The following is a 24,902-nucleotide window of genomic DNA, read 5'->3' on the forward strand; positions in this document are numbered from 1 at the left end:
CCATACATCCCCAAAGGGTCCCCTAGTGTGCCGTGGCTCATTAAAGGATCATGCTTCAGTGTATGCATACCCAGAGGTACCTCTGACATCTCAAACGAATTTTTCTCATCTAACAATCCACCTGCCAAGGCAGGACTGAAGACTCAAGAGATGTAGGTTCAATCCTTGGATCAGAAAGATTCCCTGGAGTAGGAAATGGCAACCCACTTCAGTATTCTTAACCTGGAAAATTCCATGGACAGAGGAGCCTGGTGGGCTATAGTCCATGGGATCACAAAGACTCAGGCACTATTGAACATGCATACATGAAGTAAATATATTTATTTTCTTAAAATGTGGAGTTTCATTACCTTCTGGACAAATATTAGAGCTTTGTACTGTCAAGAAATTTGTCTATCTGGAAAAACTTTCTCAGATCACCAGGTGATCTTCCTATTTTCTTATTGTGATAATTTGAACAAAACCAAGATTCGTAAGTAAAAAGTGCTTTTTTGAGGAATATGTGCCTGTTTTTAATCCTGGCAGATGCAGTTCTCCCTAGGGATTTATGTCTTATGGAGTTTTTGAAATTAAGCATAACCATGTGCATGCATGCGTGCAAGTGCACGCACACACAAACACACAATGTAAGCATTACTCTTCAGTAGAGCTTACTAGTAAGGTGAAAGCAAGCTTATGTGGGCCCATTCCTAGTCAGATGACTGTATTAACAACACCCTGCTGTGTAATGAGCAGTTTCATGTGATTTGCACAGAAAATGTTTTGTTTAACATCTGTTCAATTAGTGTTTTCATTTCATTACTGAAGTTTGTCTTAGGACCAACAGGTTCATTTTCCTATTGGATATTTGGAAAGGGATTCACTTGGCGCATACCAGTACCTTCTGTCTAGATAACCCTCTTGATATAGTCAATTAGAGAAGGTCGATGGCGATATGTTTTCCTCATGTTTTAGGACAAAACTTACCCCCACACAGCATTCTCACACCTGTCCCAAAGCAAGAAATTTCCTGGGTGGAAAAGCACCACAGTTTAGTGCTGAGCTTGCTCTTTCAAATAGGAAATATAGCGGTAAGAAAATATCTCTCGTTTGAACCAGTTTACTGTCATTAAAGTGAGTAATGAGTTAGGAATGTGTGACAATTTAATTATAAATTGTAATTGAAAAGCAGTTGGAGTGGAAAAAAACAAAGCTAGACAGTAATTAGAAAAGGATTTAGCTCTCCTTTGTTTTGGTTAGTAAATTTATGGACAATTATGGTTGTCGCCTTTTATAAAAGGAAAACATATTATGAAACATAAAACAGATGTTTCTTTTAACAAAGCAGATTGTCTCTTTATTACTATGACTATTTGTCAATGATATGGGGAAGGTCTTTCCTTTATCTCCTTCCTTGTTGTCAGTTAAAAAGAAGAAGCGAAGATGTGTGTAGAACAGGAATGCAAATAAATGATCTCCTCTTCTACAGACGTCTTTGCTTCCTTTTTCTGACAGTAAGGAAGGAGATAAAGAAGAGGTCTTCTGATTAGAGTCAGAAAGGATTATGTTTTCTGTAAATGTGTGAGCCTGTACTTAGGTACAGGCTAAGTAGCATGAACTCAGCAGTGATGACATGTAAATACATCGAGAGTATTTCTTAGTACTCTACCAAGTCAGACTGTACAGCATGAGTGTTATGGTGTGATTGGAAGAGAAAATTCTTTTAAAAATTATGACCCCAGCATATAACAATTAGCTATTTCCTTCATAGTTCTGAGTTAGTGGTACAGTTAATTATAATTCTGCATGAAGAGAGAAAATGGCCTTGACGTTGCTGTTTGTCTCATGAATCATTTCTGTTATTACATAACTAGTAACCACAGTCTTTTGCAAGTAAATGAGAAACCACTGTGAGTCTTGTTTGGCTTTGATCAAACACAACAGTGTCCATAGTAAGCAGCTTCATCTTTAAATATAAAAACACTATTTGGAAAGGAAAGCAATAAAAGGAGAAGGAAAAATACACACAGAGCTAATATAGTATGTTGGTATGTGGGTTAAGACATGTCTTTTCCTGTGTACATACAGGTATACCTCCTTAATGCTATAACCCCCTGAAGGGTGTTGGAAAATAATGTTTTGAAAAATGGAACCATATTTTAAATATACTATAAAAAGATAATTATTTAGAGATCATCATTGCTTAATTTATCTGCTTCAGTTCAGTTGAGTTCAGTTGAGTTCATTCGCTCAGTCGTGTCCGACTCTTTGCAACCCCATGAATTGCAGCACGCCAGGCCTCCCAGTCCATAACCAACTCTCGGAGTTCACCCAACTCCAGTGATGCCTCGGGGCTTCAGTGGGGCTGTTGGTCTTCTGACACAGCAGATGTTCTCGCTTCGCCTTCTCGGCGTGTGCCCCACGAGTGGCCCTCCCCGCAGTGGGTGCTGTGCTGTGCACCCCATGTGGGTGTGTGAGCATGCCTCGTTTGACCCTCGGTGGTGAACCGAGGAGTCAGTGATTCCATCCATCTCATCCTCTGTCGTCCCCTTCTCCTCCTGCCCCCAATCCCTCCCAGCATCAGAGTCTTTTCCAATGAGTCAACTCTTTGCATGAGGTGGCCAAAGTACTGGAGTTTCAGTTTTAGCATCATTCCTTCCAAAGAACCAGACTTTCATAATTTAGATATTCTCAAAACAGACAACAGCTATATAAGCAGGATGGTCATGAACATGGGGCTGGGTAGAGGTGTTGGTGGTTAAAACACACACATATAGGGAATTCTCTGGTGGTCTAGTGGTTAGGACTCTGCTTTCACTGCTAGGGGTATAGGTTCTATCCCTGTTCAGGGAATTAAGATCCTACACAACAGAACATACATACACATATATAATGCTAAGAGAACATAATTTCTCCAGGCCATACTATAGTGCTGGAAAAACTAAAAAGTGTACCAATGATTTTCACATATATATCCCTTTCTTCTCATGAACTAGGTCTTTGACTGCCATTTCCTTCCCAATGAAGTAAAATATACTCATAACGGTTGCCCAATTCTTGATGAAGACACAGTGAAACTTAGACTTTACAGGTAAGTGGCACAGGAGTGTTCTTCATTCTTTGTCAGATAACCATTTTGTGTGCTTCTGTTTCTTTGGATAAGATTTCAAACAAGTAAGTAATTAGTAGTAGGAACTGGAGACCTGAATGGATGAGGCAAGAATTGTAGCAACCTTTCAGTTACTTTTATTTATATCCTCTTCCTTGGGGCTTTTCTACGGCAAATTATTAGCCTTCTCCTGTTTCCCTTTAGAGTTCTTGTACAGGTATCTCTGGTCATTCAACTCTCCATTTATGATTAAAAATGGAGATTGCTGCTGCTTAGTCGCTTCAGTAGTGTCCGACTCTGTGTGACCCCATAGACGGCAGCCCACCAGGCTCCCCGTCCCTGGGATTCTCCAGGCAAGAACACTGGAGTGGGTTGACATTTCCTTCTCCAATGCATGAAAGTGAAAAGTGAAAGTGAAGTCGCTCAGTCATGTCCGACCCTCAGTGACCCCATGGACTGCAGCCTTCCAGGCTCCTCCGTCCATGGGATTTTCCAGGCAAGAGTACTGGAGTGGGGTGTCATTGCCTTCTCAGAAAAATGGAGATTACAACCTACAAATTTTTAATGAGAATTAGGAAGAAAATATATTCCAAAAGTGAATGAAATTCTTCGTTTTGATTATCAACTGCTTAGTTTTAAGAAGTGCAATATCTTCTTCTATTTTTAAACATATTATATTTTTAAAAGGTTTAAAACAATCAATTCTGGTGTTGGACAAAGTGACCATATGACCCAGCAGTTCTACTCCTAAATACATATATGTACAAGAGAAATTAAAACATATGTTCACAAAAAATTTACACAAATGTTCACTACAGCATTTTTTGTACATGTCAAAAAGTTGAAATAATCAGTCTGATAAATGAGTAAACAAGATGTGGTATATTTATACAGTGAAATATTATTTAGCCACAAAAGGGATGAAGTACTGTTATATGCTATAACACAGATGAGCCTTGAAAATATTATGCTAAGTGAAAGAAGTCAAGGTTACACATTGTATAATTTCAGTTATATGATATGTCCAGAAAAGGCAAATTCAGAAAGGCAGAAAGTAGATTGCAGTTGCCAGCTTTTGGAGGTGGAGTGAATGGGGAGTGACTGCTTATAGGTGTAGATTTTTATGGGGGGAGGTGATAAAGTGTTCTGGAATTAGAGAGCAGGATGGTTGCATAGCTTTCTGGAAATACTAGAAACACTGAATTGTAAACTTTAAAAAGGTAAATTTTAGGATTATGTGAATTATATCTAAATAAAAAGTTAATTTAAAACTTAAGCTCATGGTTATGTTATTACTTACTTCATAGAAGCAGCTGAAAATTCAGTGTAGGTGGAGTAGGCCTTATATAGTTTTTTACTTGGCTTTTGTCACTTTAAGAGTATTTGACTAAAATACAGCAGCATGAATTTGCCTTAAGTACTAGAGGAATACTAGTCTAGAGTTTTGTAGCAGAAAGTGAATTATCCTGATCACCCACCATAGGTCAGGCTCATGCTAGGTAGGCTTAGGAAACAAAAGAATGAGGATAAATGGGCTGGGTTTCAGGACCTGATACAAAAGATGGCTAGATAATTGTGATGCAGAATGACAAGCCAGAAGAGAGGCATGAAGCAAATGCTGTGCTCAGAAAATGAGATGGCTCCCAAGGATTCCTTGGGAACTAGGCAATCAGCATATAGGGCTGTTTGATCTTCCTAAGACTTTAAAGTTAACAAACTAATTAGCTTCAGAGAGCTTGTTGATGAATTCTGGCTGTTCCCATTTCTTTGAGTTTCTAAAGGATGAGGAGGGTGGAGCAGCACAGATGAAGTGCAGAGTTAGAGGACCTGTCAATGTTCTTGGTCTTGAGGATTTAAAGTAGAACCATTCAGAGGAATTGGAGGCAGAAAAGCAGAGAGCATGTTTATTGCCCTCTTACCTCATCTCTAGCCCTTTTGGTAAGCTACTTGACCTCTCTAAGCCTCAGTTTCCTTCTCTGTAAAATGGAGTCAACAACACTACCATAGATTCCTGTGAAGACTGAATGATAAACTTTTTAAGGAGTCTAGCATGTGCCTGGGCCATTATGAAAGCACATCAGTGGAGAATCTATCATTGATGCACGACCATCACTTTAATTTTCTCCCTTCAATAAAGAATGGCAGCCCATCAATTTGCTGTATAACTCAGGGAACTCAAAGCAGGACTCTGTAACAACCTACAAGGGTGGGATGGGGATGGAGGTGGGAGGGAGGTTTAAGAGGGAAGGGATCTAGGTACACCTGTGGCTGGTTCATGTTGATGTTTGGCAGAAACTAACACAGTACTGTAAAGCAATTATCCTTCAGTTAAAAATAAAGAAATTTAATCAGAAAAAGAATGACAATCCATCCCTATTAGGTTCTGCAAATATCCAGAGAATGTAATTCCTAAGGGAATGAAGGGAATGGAGGTTACAGTCACTGATCACCCTTTACATGCCACCCACTGAGCTGAGCTTCCACAGCTAGACTGCAAATAACTACTCTTGTAGTGCATTTGTGAAAAGCAAAAAGGGCTTGATGCTTCAGAAACCCCTCACCCCTTCACTCCTAAATTAATAGTCAGTGCATAAATTGATATGCAGGATACTCTTAAATTGCACACATGCTAGAGATAAAGACTGAGCTCAGAGCAGTCATTAAATACCCGTATTGATGATAGATTTCAGAGAAGGTGTTAAAAGGAGGGCATTGGAAAGGGAAGTAACAGAAAACGGAGTTGACACTGATTTAAGGAGAAGGGAAAAGAACAGGGAGGTGGGGTGTAGAGTATAAAGTAAAATCCAAACTCTACCTGATACACAGATTGTGTGAAAGACAATCTTTAAGCTTCAAGCCAACTTAGTGCCCAAGTATAAAGAAGAACCTGTGCACCAATAATGTTGCCTTTGCTCTGTTCTGCCCTCAGGTTTACTGAGACAGACACCTTCACGGAAACCTTTATCCTGCGGGTCTACCTCCTGGAACCAGACTGTAACATCATCCGAATGAGTGATAATGCACTGGAGGTGTCTGAGTTCTATGGCCTGTCCCGAGTCATTGATAAGAACCTGCTTAGATTTGATTACGAGAGGATGGCCAGCCTGGAATGCACAGTCAGACTGGACCCTGTGGGAACTCACCTGCCAGCCCACGGCCAGTTGGTTCTGGTGGAGCCCCAGCTGGAAGAACCTCGCGGAGATCAGCCACATAGTTTCTTCCCTGAGTCTCGTATGATATGTTTTAATACTTATCTGGATGTTACTAAATCTGCCAGATCTTAAATGGTCATCTTCCACCGTGACAAAGAGTTTTACTTAATAGAATTTGTAGCTGGTTGAAAACATAGATTAGTGGCTAAGAGTGCAGACTTTGGAAACAGAAAAACCTGGGCTTGAAAACTGCCTCTGCTATTTATTTCCTGTGTGATGTTAGGTCAGCTTCTTAACCTAAGTCTCTGAAAAATGGACAAGAATAGTGGCTGTTCCATAGGGTTGTATAAAGGTGAGAGTGAATGAGATCACACACACACACACACAAAGCAGTTCACACAGTGTCTGGCTCACAGCAAGTGCTCAGTAACTGTCAGCTGTTATTATTAATAGTAAGTAGCAATAGCAGTGATAGCCAGAGTAGCTGGGGAATTTATTAGGTGTTATTAGACTTGAAGCAGGTTTGGGGTAGAGCTGGTAGGCAGGGGATATGGTTTAAATCAGGAAGAGTTGATGGATAATGTTCCTCTTGTTATTAATTTAATTATCACATCATGGGCACCTCCTAGATGCATAATAGTGTTCCAGGCACTGTGGAAAGAACAAGAAATATAAGGGAAAGTCATGGTCATAGTCATGCCTGGAATTTGGACAGTAAATTATAGCTAAAGACATGTTTACACATATGTCATCTCATTTAGTCTTCACAGCCTTCTGGGTAAGTATAGAATACCCAGTTTTTACATCAGGGAAGTGTGCAAAAGGCCACTCACATAAGTGGCCTGTGCATATCATAGACTGCAAGAGTGAAAAATACAGTTGGCAGAGACAAAAAGACTATGTACTGGAGAGATGACTGCAGTTTTTAGTGGAGGAGATTAAGTTGGTTCAGGTGGTCAATGAATATTTGAAGAAAGGTTTAGTGAAAAGACTAAATGGACCTGGAAAATAGGCAGAATTCAGATGTGTTTAAGTGGGGAGTGAATTTCAGTGAATAGAATATTCTAGCAGAGATTGCATGGTGGCGCTATGGAAGTGGATGCTGTAAACACAGACAAGAGCAGGATTGTAGAAGGCCTACAGTGAGCCTATTTGTCAGAGATGGTCCACCACCAGAAAATGCATCTTATATTTTTTCTCTCAAGCACTTTTTGTGGGTAAGGACCTTGTTAGATAATCAGTTGATTGTTTTTACAGTAAGGAAGTGGCAGGTTTTCAGAATAATGACAACCCAGTCAGTGAATGATTGGCGGGTACACATGAGTGTTCTTTGGTCAGTGAGAGGGAATAAGTGTCTGTGGAAGGGAGGACAGGTTTTTAAAGATAATCACTAAGGTACAAGTGCCTCTCTTAATTCCCTGCTATACATTCTAGAATTGGGAACAGAGCTGAAGTGTCCAGGCAGCAGGTGTACCCTGGGACTGAAGAAAGTCGGAAGTCTCAAAGTGAGCTGTGAGGAGTTCCTGCTGATGGGGCTTCGATACCAGCACCTGGGTTCCCCTTCTCCCAACATTGATTACTTCTCCATCCAACTGGACCTCACAGATAGCAGGAGTAAAATCTCATACAAGGTAGAGTCTATGGCCTTATGTGTCTGAGTCCCCAACTAAGAGCTGGTTCCCTGGGGATACTTGTGCTGGCTCCCGTGTCAGCGAGGGTTCCTGTATGGTTGTGGGTGGAACAGCCTAATGACTCACTGGAACTGCAGGCTTGTTCTGCTAGTAAGTGCTTAAAACAGGATTGATTTTGCACATAATATCCATGTGTAATTTCCCTTTTCTGGCAATCTTGTAGCTCTACCATTGCAACTTAGAAAGAACCAGAATCAGGTTACATGCTAACCTTTCTCTCCCTTGCCCTTCAATATTCTTCAGTTTCTCATTTTTGCTTTTGTAACTCCTACTCTTTGATTCTTCATTTACTCCTTTATTAGACCCTCTTTTCATCTGTTGGAGGAAATCGAAGGGTCCACACACCCATTCAGCAAGGCCATAGGAAACTGGGAGATAGGGAGTCCTCGTCCCACTGTTAGGGCTGTAGCAGGGCCATCTCCATCTTCCAGGCTCTTAAATTCTCCTTCCCTTTCTTCCTCTTGATCTCTTCTTATTGAAATGATGACAGAAAGTGAAGTCAATCTAAATGAAAGATTGGCATGCTTCTCTACTAACTCAGGTACTCTGTAACGTGTTTATTTGGGAAGCTGGAATGACTATGAACCTGCTAAAACAGTTCAGATCTTGTGCTGATTTAAGACGATCTGAGATGACATTTGTGAAAGACCTCCATCTTTCAGTCTCACTTCTTGCTATGATTTCTCCTAAGAGACCCAGTTGAATGTTGAACATTATTACCACTGCTGCCGCTGCTGCTGCTAAGTTGCTTCAGTCATGTCCAACTCTATGCGACCCCATAGATGGCAGCCCACCAGGCTCCCCCGTCCCTGGGATTCTCCAGACAAGAACACTGGAGTGGGTTGCCATTTCCTTCTTCAATGCATGAAAGTGAAAAGTGAAAGTGAAGTTGCTCAGTTGTGTGCGAATCTAGCGACCCCATGGACTGCAGCCTACCAGGCTCCTCCGTCTGTGGGATTTTCCAGGCAAAAGTACTGGAGTGGGGTGCCATTGCCTTCTCTGCATTATTATCACAGGAATTAATAAAACAAAGAATGATAAATAAATGATTAAACAGGGTTGTAGTATTTTATAATTGAGAACTGGAAAAATTGTGAGGTGGTCTGGTCAAATTGATCAGGTAAATCACTTGGGGAAGTGAGATTTGAGAAGAGACTTAAGTCTGACATTAATAGTTAGCCTGCCCTTGGGCCTGGGTTGCCTGGATTCAAATGTTTACTTAACTAGCTGTGTGATTTTGTACTTTATGCTTCATTTTTAAGATCTTGCAATGGGCATAGTAGTACTTCTTATTGAGAGGATTTAATGAGGTGATGCCTACAAAGCTTGGCACAAAACTGAGCACATAGTAAGTTCTACACGTTTTTTTTACTAGTGAAAAAACTCATGTTTTTGGAAACAATTGGTTTAGCCCGAGCCCCTTATTTTATACTGGGGCCACAAAAATTGCATATCTTGACCATACATGCATGGATGAATCAAGACTAAACTCTCAGTCTCCTAATGTTTAGTATATGTTTTCTGTTTGTTTTGACATGAAACTTCTTTGACATTTAATGCTTCCTTATCTCTGTAAAGAACAAAGTTTAGAGCCATTTTTCTTCCTAATTGTTTTTCTTCTTTTTCCTCATGTATTGATATACAGCTTTCTTTGTTGATATTTTCAGATTAGTTTTATTAGAAGTTTCCTCTCTAAAATGACCTTCCTGTATTATTTAGAATTAACTTGTACCATAATCAGTTTGGCATGTCATAAACAAATTCTTTTATGATTATAGTAATATGCTCAATGGCAGAAGCTATTTTTTAAAAAAAATACAGAAAGAAAAAAGTAAGAAAATGGAACTAAGGTATTTCTAATATTTGTATATCTATAAATGTATGTGTATATATATGCATACTCACACACACACACATACACAGAGGGGGAGACATGCATACCAGAGTCAGTTTATGGAATTGAATTTATATTATATTTGAAGTTTTGTATCTTGTTATTTTATTATTTTTATGCTGGTATAATCCATCCTCATCAAGAGACTGACTATTCACCCATAATTTCTTATAGATTTAAAAATAGTTTCTTGTTTATGTTTAACTTTTTATTCTGCCTGAAATAAATTTTATCTTATTGTAAAACAACAGAACAGTTTTTTTCCAAGTAGCCAAAATTTTCAACACTATTTGATGAATAATGAACTTGTTTCCCATTGATGTTTTGATTGCTCTGTTGTATAGAAAGATATTATATGTCTGTTTCAAGGCTAGTTCTCTTATTCTTTAGATTTGCCCACCTATTCTTGTGCCAGTACCTTATTAGTCCAAAATAAAAGGTCTAAAATGGACTTTAATATTTTATAGGCAAGTTTCTCCTCATGGTCCTCTTCAAAATTTTCTTATCTATTTTTAGTTCTAGACAAGTAATTAATATTTACGTTATTTTTTTAAGCCCCTAATTATTTTTTATCAGGGTTGGATTAAAATTATAAATTATTTTCAGAAAAATTGGAATATTGGAACATTTACCATATTGAGTCATCTTTTCCAGGCAGAGGTTATCTCACTTCATTGAGGCAAATGACCTTTGATATGTTTCTGTTAAGTTTGCAGTTTTCTTCATGTCACTTGCGCACACTATTAAGTCCAATACTAGGCAGTTTGTTTTTGTGAAATTATTCTGACTAGTCTTCTTTTCCTCCACTATTTCTTCTTGTTGGTTAGTGATGATAAATAGGAAAGCTATTTCTTGGTCTAATTTTCTTTTGTCTGGCTTCTTTCTTGAATTCAATTATTCTAAATTTTTTTCAATTCTATAGGCTTTTAAAGACTATACTAATTACATCTTCCACTGATGATGATAATTTTTCCTTTCTTTTTCAGTAATTATTCCTCTTATTTTCTGCTGTATTCCCCACTGGCTTGTCCAGAATAATACTAAATACAGTGCTGCTTATCAGAATCATTGTCTTGTTCATTTTATCACTATTAACTGCACACACTGTCCTTTTTAATTCTTCTTGCCTTGAATTCATTTCTCTTTGAAATTCTTTTTTTTTTTTTAATTTAAATTTAACTCTTTGAAATTCTTACAGTCACATCTGCAAACTCTTTTGGATCATCATTTTACGTTTAATCTTTGTATATAATTTTAAATGCCTCTCCAGTAAGGCAGATATAATTGGATATTTAATTTCAGAATATTTGTCTTAAACAAGAGAATATAGACAATATTTCTATAATAATGGATATTTTTTTTCCTATCTTGTTTTATGCTGTCTTGCTAATTAATCAAATCATCTTGCACTCTAGGTTATATTTGTCTTTGTCTTTACTTATTTAATATCCCATTTTAAAATTTAGTTCTAAATTGAAAAAATTCTTTAACCTTTGTTTTTAACATATTAAGTAAAAAATACAGTGAAGTCTTTTGGCTCCTTCATATATATTATAAAGTCTGATCCTATTTATCCTTTCTCACTGCAATTACCCACCACCAGGCTTGGTTAACATAATCTGCCACTTTAATTCTAGCATATCATCTTTATACCTTATGATACTTAACTTCATCTTGTATTTCAAGTGTACTCTTTTGACATTTGTATCCATTTTGTTAGTGTTTCAAGTAATATTTGTTCAGGCTTAACCTCTAGGTTTAATATTTCTTATTGTTTAGCACCAATCCTTTTATACTATGATATCCTCATTCTTCATTAAATTATAAATCTTCAAATGCTTTTCAATGGCACATTAGGACTACATAGTCTAAACTCTCAGCGTTATCACTCTTGTTTTTATAAACCACCATGTGGGAGAGAGAGGAGTTGTCACCTTCTGTTTCTCTTGCTTTTCTCTCTTTCTCTGAGCCTTGCTGGCTAGTTTCTGAAATTCCAGGCTGAGGAGTGGGTGGTTTTGGAGGAATGTTGGAAAGTGAGGTCTTATTTGACCAGGCATCGATGGAATATGGCTTTGTGCTCTCTGAGTTGGGTGGATGTTTCAAGCTTCTTAGTCTCGGGGCCATTTCATTGTTCTCCTGGAGATTCCCCTCTGCAAAGGCCTCTCGTCTTTCCTAGCCTGATTAGTCATTTGCAGTTCCTCCCAGGGCTCCTAAGATATGACCTCCACCTCCAGCTTCTTTCTGTGGAGATTTTTGGCTTCTCACAGATGCACCTAAACATCAGGGACCCAGGTGACCCTAGATCAACCCTCTGTCCCACTTGCTCCATGTCTGAGAGCACTCACATGTTCCCTCCTGCTGCAAACAAGGACTAGAGACTGATCCCAGCACAGATACCACGTTTCTTCTGCCTCTGGCCACTTAGCTTCCTTAGGGATGAGCCCAACATCAATCCCCTGAGTGCTCCACTGGTAAAAGGCACATGTAAGGCTGGTGTGATAGAAGCTTCCCTCCTGACACTTGGGACAAGGAATGCAGCATTGCCCCCGCACCCCCTCCTCTTCACAGAGGGCGTACAGTGAGAGGCATCCAGGCAGTGACTCAGCACAACACAAGGCAACTTCTGTCTGTAAATAAATCTTTCTCTTACTTCTCTCAACCTTTTTATATTTTTAGAGTGGGTGGAAGGTTCTAGAGTCTGGAACTGGTTCCAGACAATTTGTTTTGTAAATTCTGCCTGTAGTATCTGTCTCACATTGTCTTTGAAATGCTCTCTCTTGGAACTTCAATTGAGACTAAGCCCATAAGAACTTCATTACTAATTAAATAATTTTCTATTAAAGAAAAAAAAAAAAAAAAGAACTTCATTTTAAACATTTCGTTATGTTCCCCATCCCGAACACATGTATACCTGTGGCGGATTCATTTTGATATATGGCAAAACCAATACAATGTTGTAAAGTTAAAAAATAAAATAAATTTTAAAAAATAAATAAATTAAAAAAAATAAAATAGACATTCCGTTATGTAAGTATCCAGTGTTCAGCAGTATTGCACTCATGTGGCTCTGATCATTAAGCCTGGTCTCCCAATAACGGCGGACATAAAATTCTGTGATGACCAGTTATCTTCTGCTGAGGATCCTTTCTGCCCATAGCACTTGTTGGGACCTCAGATCCCAGGATGCAAGTTCATGATTTCCCTGGAGAGCCCCACAATGATAGGCTCTTCCTCATAGCTCTCTTACTTGGGGAAGGTGTATTTCTAGCCTGAAGAGTTACTTGCAATTTTGATGACTTACTCCTCACTTGGAGACTCAGGGTCCTAACTAATACATGACCAAGCAAACGTCCTTCAGTTTCACGAGCAGCTATTATAAGGACAGGTTCCTTCATCCTGCCATTGTCACCTTTGAAACCTACAAGAGGTGGATGGGGTGGCCAGGGGAGGTTGGTTGTGTGTGCCAGACACTGCTAGTGCTTTACTTTGTTTTTTCTTAAGATTAAAAAAAAATTATTTATTTATTTGGCTTTGCCAGATCTTAGTTGTGGCATGCAAGCTCTTAATTGTGGCTTGTGGGATCTAGTTCCCCAACCAGGGATCGAACCTTGGCCTTTTGCATCGAGAATGCAGTGTCTTAGCCACTGGACTGCTAGGCAAGTCCTTGTGCTTTACTTTGGCTATCTCTTGTAATCCTCACGCAGTACTCAGGACCTCTAGGCAGTCCATGTTATAGGTGGGGGAAATCAAGATTTAGAAGTTAAGGAACTTGTCCAAAGTCATATAAACCATATGTGTTGGACATGGAATCAAAAGAATAGTTCCTTCTAATGACAAAATTGGTGCTCTACCTCAACCCTGGCTAAATATTGGAGTCACCAGAGAACTTTAAGAATACCAAGTTGTTTTTTTTTTTTTTTTTTTGTCTCCTCCTTAGGAAAGTTAAATTAGAACATCTGGAAATGGAATTTGGGCATCAGTATGTGATTAAAATCTCTCTAAATGATTCAGATCACTGCTGGATGCACCGTCTAGGCTGTGGCTTTGTGTTAAATATCGTGTGATTTACCCTGCTATTGTATCAATAGCTTCATTTATAGTTTTCCCCTTTATCTTTTCTTTCTTCTTCCAAAGTCAGAGAGTGCGTGGTTGCCTGTCTATATCAGACCTGGAATTCCCAATCAGATTCCAAGAGCTGCATTTATGGCCATGTTTATTCTGGAAGTGGATCAGTTCATCCTGACCTCATTGACTACATCGGTTCTGGACTGTGAAGAGGATGAGACCCCCAAACCCTTGCTGGTGTTCAACATTACTAAAGCCCCGCTCCAGGGCTATGTGACTCATCTGTGGGATCACACCAGACCAGTGTCCTCCTTCACCTGGAAGGATCTAAGGGATATGCAGATTGCCTATCAGCCACCAAACAGCAGCCATTCTGAGAGGAGACTTTATGAGGTGAGAGGGAAGAGAGACAAAGCTGCTAGACTCTTTGGTATTCAGAGAGTCATTGAAGAGGCCACTTCTCTTTAGCCTGTAGTTTACCTTGTATGGTCACTGCCTCAGAAGAGAATCAATCACTGCAAATCAGGATGCAAACCAGGCAGGTGATGCAAATGAACAAACCCATCTGGAGGGAGACTTCGGGGAAGTGAGGAAGGAGCTGGCAATTTAGGAAGCAGATGTAACTCAGCTACAGCTGACTGCTGCATGTGAGAATATGGATGGACCCAGTGTTGCTGTAGCTTTCCTTTTTCAAGAAAAGTTGGAAAGCTCTACTTTTTTTTGGTAAAAATATTTCAAGTTTCATAATACAAGTGAATGTTTATGCAAAACTGAAACAGACTCAGACCTAGAAAACAAACTTGTAGTTACTAAAGGGGATAGGGGAGGGGGAGGGACAAAGTAGGGGTATGGGATTAACTGATAAAAACTACTGTGTATAAAGTAGATAAGCAACAAAGATATACTGGATAGTATAGGGAATTGTAGCCCTTTTCTTGTAATAATTTATAATGAAGTATCACCTGCCAAAATACTGAATCACCATGCTATATACCTGAAACTAATATAACATTGTTAATCAACTATACTTCAGTTAAAATTTTCAACTTTTAAACATAGAAGACATTGTAAATTTAAAACATAAAATACCAGCTGCAAAACATTTCTGAGGCCACATTTGGCCCCCAGGTTCACCAATTTGAGAACTCCAGGGCCTCCAACAGCCTTCTTGCATTACATAGACCATTGAAGTTAGAGATGGTGTAACTTCTATTTGTTTATAATTCTTTCATTAATAAATTATTTTATATTATTTTCCATCAAGGTTTTTTACTGGAGTCCTTAATTTTAAGTAATAATGCTTACTCAGGGTGGGAGATTCCATATTCTCATTAGAATGACTCATTTCACTATCACTTTTCATCAGGAATGTTCTCTATCTAATCTAAATCATTTCTGCTATTTCTGCCTCTCTCCTCTTGTTTTGTATTCAATGAGAGTAGAGAACAGCTGGTTACAGACTTGTGCATTACAACCCTTCACAAACTTGTAGGCGTACCAGCAAGTTGATTCAAAAATGATGGAAAATTTAAATAAACAGGTTAACACAGACTTGAGTTCAGGTCTATTAAGGAAAATTTGTGTCCCTGGGGTTACCAAATTGCCCTCTGTCTAGTTTAGGCATTTTTAGCATTTAGTCTCAAGGGCAGACTATAAATGCCATACTTTGCCCTTTACTTTTATTTTCTTCACTTCATAATAGTAAGTGGCAACTGGTTTTTTCTTTCCTGTCTTCACTTCTCATTTCTTCCATAGCATGAGGTAATTTCTCTTTAGATGTCCAGTTTTATCTCGCGTTCACAAATAAAGCACTGCTACTCGGTCTGCTTTGTATGTGTTACATCCAGCATTGTACAATGTAATACTGAAGCAGAACGTGTCCAGATGTGTGCTTTTTTTGGTTTGTTTTGTTAGAAGGTGACTTTCAATTTTCTCAGTGAAGATTTTGCACTTTTCAATTATTTTGGCCGGAAGCCCCCTGGGGTGGGATTTCTGAGAGCAGAGCAATGGCCGGTGCGCTTTAAGCTAGCTGATCCTCCCCTCAGCTGTTACACCAGGTAGTCTGTTCTTATAGGCATGAAAATCCAACTTCACTCCGGTAGGTACTACATTTATCTTAGAGGAAAGCTCCTTAGTGATAGGGCTCAACCTAATATATGTTTATATTAGACCTCCAAAATGATGTCCCCCATATCGGTATAGTTTCGTTGTCAATGTGTGTATTTGTCACTCTTGAATCTCTTTTTTTATGTAGTATTTGCTGATACGGTACTATCTGATTGTCTCTTTTATCCTTTCAAATGGACCAAACATTCTTCAAAAGTAGGTAGCCTGCCTTCCTTTACAGTATTATACCTCATCCTTCTCTTCAGCACCTGGTGTAATTCACACACAGCATGTAATAAAGCTCAAAATGTATAAGCCTACTTATGAGCTATGGAATTCAAGGGAGCAAATAAATATATATTTAATAATACATCTAGTGGGATAGCTGCCTGTAGATCGGGATCTCTGCAACATTGTTGGCATTTTGAATTGGCTAATTTCTTTGTTGTAAGGACTGACCTGGTCATGGTGGGATGTTATTAATAGTAGCCTCCCTGACTTCTATCCACTAGATGCCTGCAGCACCTCCATGGGCATACCTACCTGTGAGACCAAAAATGTTTTCAGATATTCCTGAATGTCCCCTGGGGGGTGAAATCACAGGGGAGAAACACTGCTCTAGATCCCACATCTTTTCGAGAAGCTGAAGTGGTCTGATGCTGGACTGATGTAGTCTCTGAACAAATGCAGGGACTCATTGCTAGCACATTTGCTTATTTCAGGTTAAGAACTTCATTCATAGAAAAAAAAATTTTTAAAACACTGATAAATTAAGGAATAAGACATAGAGCTGGAAAAAGTGACATTATGTTGTCAAAAATGAGGTCAGGCAACAACAGAAACCTGAATTAGTTTGCCTCCATCTCCGGTATATATCCAAGAATTAATGGTATTTTATATTATAAATTGTCGATATATTCATATTCAACTGTTTGTTTACAGGTGGAGTTGGAGGTCTATGACTTCTTCTTTGAGAAGAGTGCACCTATTACAGTCCACATTTCCATCAGAACAACAGATACAAATGCCCCGCGAGTGTCCTGGAACACAGGTGAAGTGCAATATAGGAGTCAAACAAAATAGGGAAGGGAAGACAGGAAGGTACTCTGGTCAGTAAAAAAAAAGGTAGCTTTATTCCCATTTTGGAGAAGGCAATGGCACCCCACTTCAGTATTCTTGCCTGGAAAATCCCATGGATGGAGGAGCCTGGTGGGCTGCAGTCCATGGGGTCGCTAAGAGTCGGACATGACTGAGCGACTTCACTTTCATGTTTCTGTATCATGCATTGGAGAAGGAAATGGCAACCCACTCCAGTATTCTTGCCTGGAGAATCCTAGGGATGGGGGAGCCTGGTGGGCTGCCATGTATGGGGTCGCACAGAGTCGGACACGACTGAAGCGACTTATCAGCAGCAGCATTCCCGTTTTACACACAAAGCAACCGAAACCGGACAGGCTATGGGTATCTAGTTGGTTTTCTGGGGTTTTTTTCCTACTGTCAGGGTGAGAAATTTAAATTGAGGATTCTCGTGTCCTGAAATTAAGTTCTTTCCTCTATAGGAGATAAGCCAAATGGTCCCTTTCAGCTGATTGAGGCAAAAAAGTGACTGTGATTCTGAGCATAGTTGGACTGAGAGAGAAAAGGTCTCTAACTCAAAATTGTTCAAAGGAATCAAAGAAAGACATAGACTATAATCCATTATCTTATTTTTAAGTTGGGTTGCATGGACATGAAAATACATAATTAAGAGTTTAAACTGCTTTGTCTTCTTATTTTTAATATATAACTGACTTACAATGTTACATTAGTTGTAGGTATACAATATACTGATTCAATATTTTTATATATTATACTCCATTTAAAGTTATAAAATATTGGCTATATTCCCAGTATTGTACAATATATCCTTGTGGATTATTTATTTTATACTTAGTAGTTTGTACCTCTTAATTCCTTCTCCCTATATTGCACCTCCCCCCTTCCTTTTTCCCACTGGTAATCACTAGTTCTCTGTATCTGTGAGCCTGTTTCCGTTTTCTCATAGTCATTCGTTTTATTTTTCAGACTCCACACTTAAGTGATAAAATAGAGTGTTTGTCTCTCTGATTTATTTCGCTAAGCACAATATGCTCTATGTGCATCCAGATGGTTGCAAATGGCAAACTTTCATTCTTTATTATGGCTTAGTAATAGTCCATTGTATGTATAAACCATATCTTCTTTATCCTTTCATCTGTTAATGGACACTTGGGTTGTTTTCGTATGGTGGCTATGGTAAATAATACTGATACGAACATTGGAGTGTAACTATCTTTTCCAATTAGTGTTTTTGTTTTATTCCAGTATACTCTGCAGTGTAATTGCTGGGTCATATGGCAGTTTTATTTCTAGTTTTTTGAGAAAGCTCTCTGCTCTTTTCCACAGTGGCTACACCAGTTTTGTTTTTGTTGTTCAGTCGCTCAGTTGTGTCTGTCTCTTTGTGACCCCATGGACTGCAGCATGCCAGGCTTCACCATCTCCTGGAGTTTGCTCAAACTCGAGTGCATTGATTTGATGCTGCCATCCAACCATCTCATCCTCTGTCGCCCTCTTCTCCTGTTCTTAATCTTTTCCAGCATTAGGGTCAGTGTATGAGGTTCCCTTTTCTCTATATCTTTGCCAGCGTTTGTTATTTGTGTTCTTTTGATGACAGTCATTCTGAGAGGTGTGAAGTAATATCTCACTCTGCTCTTGATTTGCATTTTCCTGATGACTAGCGATGTTGAGCATCTTTTCCTGTGCCTGTTTGCCATCTATGTATCCCTTTGTGAAAATGTCTATTCAAATCTTCTGACCATTTTTAAATTGGATTATTATTATTTGCTGTTGAGTTGTGTGAGTTGCTTATGTGCTTGTATAGTCACTAAGTTGTCTTTTCATTTTGTTTATGGTGTCTTTTACTGTGCAAGTTTCCTTTACTATGTATTTGCCTTTACTAGTGGATTTTTCTTTTCCTATAGATTCTTACTTCTTGTTGTAGCCCATTCATTCCTTTTCCACTTAGAGAAGAGCCTTTAACATTTCTTTAAGAATTGGTTTAATGTTGATGTACTCTTTCAGTTTTTGCTTATAAGTTTTTTATCTCTCCTTTCATTCTGAAGGATAATCTTTCTGGATAGAATATCCTTGGTTGTAGGTTTTTCCCCTTTAGCACTTTAAATATATCATGCCATTCCCTTTTGACCTGCAAAGTTTCTGCAGAAAAATCCATTAATAGCTTTGGGGGAGGAGGGTTCCCTTGTATGTGATCCTTTGTTTTTCTCCTGCTGCCTTTAGAATTCTCTCTTTAACTTTTGCCATTTTAATTATGACATGTTTTGGTGTGGTTCTCTTTGGTTTCATCTTGTTTCGGACCCTCTATGCTTCCTTTACCCGGAAATCTGTTTCCTTCTTCAGGTTCAGGAAGTTTTTAGCCATAATTTCATCAAATATCCTTTGACCTCTTTTGTTCTCTTTTCTCCTTCTGCTGCTGCTGCTGTGTCGCTTCAGTAGTGTCCGACTCTGTGCGACCCCATAGATGGCAGCCCACCAGGCTCTCCTGTCCCTGGGATTCTCCAGGCAAGAACACTGGAGTGGGTTGCCATTTCCGTCTCCAATGCATGAAAGTGAAAAGTGAAAGTGAAGTCGCTCAGTCGGGTCCGACTCTAGTGACCCCATGAACTGCAGCCCACCAGGCTCCTCCGTCCATGGGATTTTCCAGGCAAGAGTACTGGAGTTGGGTGCCATTGCCTTTTCCGCTTCTCCTTCTAGGACCTCTGTAATGTAAATGTTATTATGCTTGATGTTGTTTCAGGGGTCCCTTAAAGTGTTTTCAGTTTTTAAAATTTGTTTCTCTTTTTGTTGCTCTGACTGGATATTTTCCATTATTCTATCTTCCAGAACACTATGTCCTTTGTGTCACTTAGTCTGTTAATTATTTCTAGTGCATTTTTCATTTCAGTTATTGTATACTTCAGTTTTGACTTTTTCAAATTTTCTAGTTCATGTATTCTTTCCTCTCAGTTACCATTCTTATTACTAATCTTTAAATTCTTTATCTGGTAACTCATTCATCTCTGTTTCACTGGATGGTTTTATAGGTTTCTTTTTTTATTTCTTTCATTTCAAATAAAATTCTCCATCTTCCCACTTTGGTTAACTTTTTCTGTCTCTATAAAATGAGGTAAGAGTTACCCATCGTGGTCTTAAATGTATGTCCTTGTGTGGGAACATCCCTGCACAGTCTGCGCATGTTCCCCATGGATTTCATGGGAGTGCTGGATCTGATATGAACATAACTCATGTCTTTCCTCAGACTGTAGTGGCCTCTATCAACTTGGTAGGTGTTGTGGCCAGAGACCGAGGAGCTAGAGCAAGAGCCAGGTGTGAGCCAGGGCTTCTCTGCTCAGTTGCCAACACCACCACTCTATTGGGGTAGGGCCATGTCCCAAGGTACTGGAGCAATGGCCGTGAGGGTGGGGCCCAAGCCAGCTCTATCCCCCACAACTGGGCACTCTCCTCAGCTATGGCAGCTCTCCTCATCTCATTCTAGTGGGGACCTGTGCCTCTGAGCAAGTGGGGCTGGGAAGGGTACTCAGCACGGGCCAGGGCATGCACTGAGGCAGTTGTGAGAAGCCAGCCAGTGTCCTGAGGAATTTCAATCTTTCTCTATCTTGTATTGGGAGCAAACAAGAACGTGTGGGTTCTTCATGAGTAGAGTCTAGCTCTCTTACAGCCCTGTTGTCAGTCCTACTGGTTTTCAAACCAGCCAAAGGTCTTCCCACCGTTTGACCCCAGGGCTGGTGCACCCAGTGTATGGGTCAAGCCACTCACTCCCCAGGGATATCTTCATCCTTGTAATGCCCCTCCTGTCCTGTGGCCCCTCCTAGGGTGCAGGCCCCCACGTGATTACTTCTATTCCCTTCCTGCACAACTTCTTTTAGCCTTGGTTGCATAAGGATCTTTCTGTCAGTCTTCAGTCCATTTCCAGTGAGAATTGCTCTACGTGTAGATGTATTATTGATGTGTTCATAAGGTGGGAGGGAGAGGGGAGGTAAATTCTGCATCCTCCTACTCTGCCATGTCAATTTCCTTTTGCTTTACCAATGCAGTGTGTATATTTAGATCAGATGTAAATGTGAAATGTAAGTGAAGATTTTTTCCTTTCTACTGTTACCATCAATGGCATTCAAGCAGTGTTGGTAGGTTCATTTAACACAGAAAATATCTCTGTCTGATTTAAGTCCTCAGGTGGCAGCTTATATGGATTATCTTTTGTGTGTGTGTGTGTGTGTGTATGTGTGTGCTTGCACATGGATAACACACCATGTGTGTGTTTATATATATGTGAGTTTCAGTAGGGATGAACAATATCAGTTGGGCATCCTTGATTTACAATCTGGTTTTCTGTCCTGCTCTACCTCTATTTGGGGGATAAAGAGAGAAAAGAAGGACTTGGTGATCTAAAGTTTGATGCTTTCGAATTGTGGTGTTGGAGAAGACTCTTGAGAGTCCCTTGGACTGCAAGGAGATCATACCAGTCAATCCTAAAGGAAATCAACCCTAACTATTCATTGGAAGGACTGATGCTGAAACTCCAATACTTTGGCCACCTGATGTGAAAAGCCAACTCACTGGAAAAGACCCTAATGGGGGGAAAGATTGAGGGCAGGAGGGGAAGGGGACGACAGAGGATGAGACGGTTGGATGGTGTCACCGACTCAATACTCAATAAATATGAGTTTGAGCAGACTCCAAGAGATAATGAAGGAAACTTGGTGTGCTATAGTTCATGGGGTTGCAAAGAGCTGGACGTGACTTAGCAACTGAATAACAGCAAAGTTTAGTATATAGCATGGAGACTTAATGGTCTGCATGTATATGTGTGATTTGAGAAACCTAGGCTTGTTAAGAGCTCCGGATCTGGTTTTCACTACTTTGGATATCAGATTCTTTTTAGAATAAAATTTTATTTATTATGAACTTAACATAAGATCATTGAAAACTTGGAAAGCACAATGAGTTAATGAATAAGTGAATGAAATAATAGTAGTTGGATAAAATTATTCATTACTCCACCACAAAACATAATCACCATCAATATCTTGCTACATAAATTTCTAGTGTTCTTGCTTGCTCCTCTGCTGCATCCCATGATGCCTTGTTCTGTGCTTTACTTTGCACTCTTGACTTCAAAATCCTTATTACCAGCCATTGTCCTCCCTTCATCCCTCCTTCCCTGCCTTCTTTCCTTCTACTCTCTTCTTCTCCCTCACTTCTCTCGCTTTCCTTCCTCTCTCTCTCTCTTTCAGTATTCCTGTATGTCTTAACTCAGGTTCCCTAGCAAAGAGCCCCTGAGGCAGATTATATGCACTAACCCTGTACTGAAATCTGGGGTAAGGGGAAGGGAAGTTGGGAGTTTGGAGGGTAGCAAATAAAAAGATGGTTTGACTGAGCTGGTTGTAGCTTTACAAGAAAATAAAGCTTATAGCTCAATAGTGCTGATGTCTCCAGGAGGAGATGGAAACATTCTGTGTGGGAAGAGTCAGGGAGGGGGTTGGGAAGGGGTGAAGAACCACATGTCAGCATCTTCCATCTCTTCTTTCATCTCAGACAGTTTGCCTCACTGGGGTTAACTTCCCACATGCCTGGGGTTGTGTCACTTGGCTCTTCTTAGCAGTCACTGTACAAATTCCTTGAGTCCCATGGTGTGAGACCTGGCCATGGTCACAAGGAAGGTCATGCCAAAACTTGGTCTGGTGGGCAGTTGAGGGCAGTGACATCAGAAGATGAAGCAATGATGGCGGCCAGGGCTTTAGTGTGTGGGGATTGTGGGAAATTTGTTGGAGCTGCCAGGCTAGAAAGCGGGCAATGATCAACACTGGGGGAACGGGAAGCCAGGCAGATTTGAGGGGAAGCATTAACGCATTAACTGTGTCTACCAGTACACAGTCTTTAAATTTCATCCACTCGTTTCTTTTTTTTTTTTTGTAATTGGAGGAAAACTTTTCAAGGTTGTGGTGGTTTCTGCTGTATAACAATGTGAATCAGCCTTAAGTATATATATATACCCTTCTTCTTAATCCCTCCCATCCCACCCGCCACATCCCACCCCCTAGGTTATGACAGAGCCCCAGGCTGAGCTCCCTGTGTTACACAGCAACTTCCCACTCAGTTCAGTTCAGTTCAGTTCAGTCTCTCAGTCGTGTCCGACTCTTTGCGACCCCATGAATCGCAGCACGCCAGGCCTCCCTGTCCATCACCAACTCCCAGAGTTCACTCAGACTCACGTCCATCGAGTCAGTGATGCCATCCAGCCGTCTCATCCTCTGTCATCCCCTTCTCCTCCTGTCCCCAATCCCTCCCAGCATCAGACTCTTTTCCAATGAGTCAACTCTTCGCATAAGGTGGCCAAAGTACTGGAGTTTCAGCTTTAGCATCATTCCTTCCAAAGAAATCTCAGGGCTGATCTCCTTTAGAATGGACTGGTTGGATCTCCTTGCAGTCCAAGGGACTCTCAAGAGTCTTCTCCAACACCACAGTTCAAAAGCATCAATTCTTCGGCACTCAGCCTTCTTCACAGTCCAACTCTCACATCCATACATGACCACAGGAAAAACCATAGCCTTGACTAGATGGACCTTTGTTGGCAGAGTAATGTCTCTGCTTTTGAATATGCTATCTAGGTTGGACATAACTTTCCTTCTAAGGAGTAAGCGTCTTTTAATTTCATGGCTGCAGTCACCATCTGCAGTGATTTTGGAGCCCAGAAAAATAAAGTCTGACACTGTTTCCACTGTTTCCCCATCTATTTCCCATGAAATGATGGGACCAGATGCCATGATCTTCGTTTTCTGAATGTTGAGCTTTAAGCCAACTTTTTCACTCTCCACTTTCACTTTCATCAAAAGGCTTTTGAGTTCCTCTTAACTTTCTGCCATAAGGGTGGTGTCATCTGCATATCTGAGGTTATTGATATTTCTCCCAGCAATCTTGATTCCAGCCTGTGCTTCTTCCATCCCAGCGTTTCTCATGATGTACTCTGCATATAAGTTACATAATCAGGGTAACAATATCCAGCCTTGATGTACTCCTTTTCCTATTTGGAACCAGAGTGTTGTTCCATGTCCAGTTCTAACTGTTGCTTCCTGACCTGCATATAGGTTTCTCAAGAGTCAGGTCAGTTGGTCTGGTATTCCCATCTCTTGAAGAATTTTCCACAGTTTATTGTGATCCACACAGTCAAAGGCTTTGGCATAGTCAATAAAGCAGAAATAGATGTTTTTCTGGAACTCTCTTACTTTTTCGATGATCCAGCGGATGTTGGCAATTTGATCTCTGGTTCCTTTTCTAAAACCAGCTTGAACATCTGGAAGTTCTTGGTTCACGTATTGCTGAAGCCTGGCTTGGAGAATTTTGAGTATTACTTTACTAGCGTGTAACATGAGTGCAATGGTGTGGTAGTTTGAGCATTCTTTGGCATTGTCTTTCTTTGGGATTGGAACGAAAACTGACCTTTTCCAGTCCTGTGGCCACTGCTGAGTTTTCCAAATTTGCTGGCATGTTGAGTGCAGCACTTTCACAGCATCATCTTTCAGAATTTGAAATAGCTCAACTGGAATTCCATCACCTCCTCTAGCTTTGTTTGTAGTGATGCTTTCTAAGGCCCACTTGACTTCACATTCCAGGATGTCTGGCTCTAGGTGATTGGTCACACCATCGTGATTATCTTAATATGTGTGTTAGTATATGATATTTGTTTTTCTCTTTCTGACTTACTTCACTCTGTATAACAGGCTCTAGGTTCACCTTCCTCAGTTCAACTGACTCTAATTCGTTCCTTTTTACGGCTGAGTAATATTCCATTGAATATATGCACCACAACTTCT

General features: G+C 39.9%; 1 protein-coding gene across 3 annotated transcripts in view; it reads left to right on the forward strand.

Moving 5' to 3' along the window:
- FREM1 (FRAS1 related extracellular matrix 1) overlaps window positions 1-24,902 on the forward strand; it is a 177,789-nt gene that overhangs the window by 32,792 nt on the left and 120,095 nt on the right. For all 3 annotated transcript variants that reach the window (XM_061425261.1, XM_061425260.1, XM_061425258.1), the window contains exons 3-7: window positions 2,976-3,070; window positions 6,018-6,319; window positions 7,675-7,871; window positions 13,960-14,283; window positions 16,939-17,047. In XM_061425261.1, coding sequence (XP_061281245.1) covers window positions 2,976-3,070; window positions 6,018-6,319; window positions 7,675-7,871; window positions 13,960-14,283; window positions 16,939-17,047 — 1,027 coding nt within the window. The remainder of the gene's footprint in view (window positions 1-2,975; window positions 3,071-6,017; window positions 6,320-7,674; window positions 7,872-13,959; window positions 14,284-16,938; window positions 17,048-24,902) is intronic.

This window comes from Bos javanicus, chromosome 8, assembly GCF_032452875.1.
Source record: "Bos javanicus breed banteng chromosome 8, ARS-OSU_banteng_1.0, whole genome shotgun sequence".
Lineage (NCBI taxonomy): Eukaryota > Metazoa > Chordata > Mammalia > Artiodactyla > Bovidae > Bos > Bos javanicus.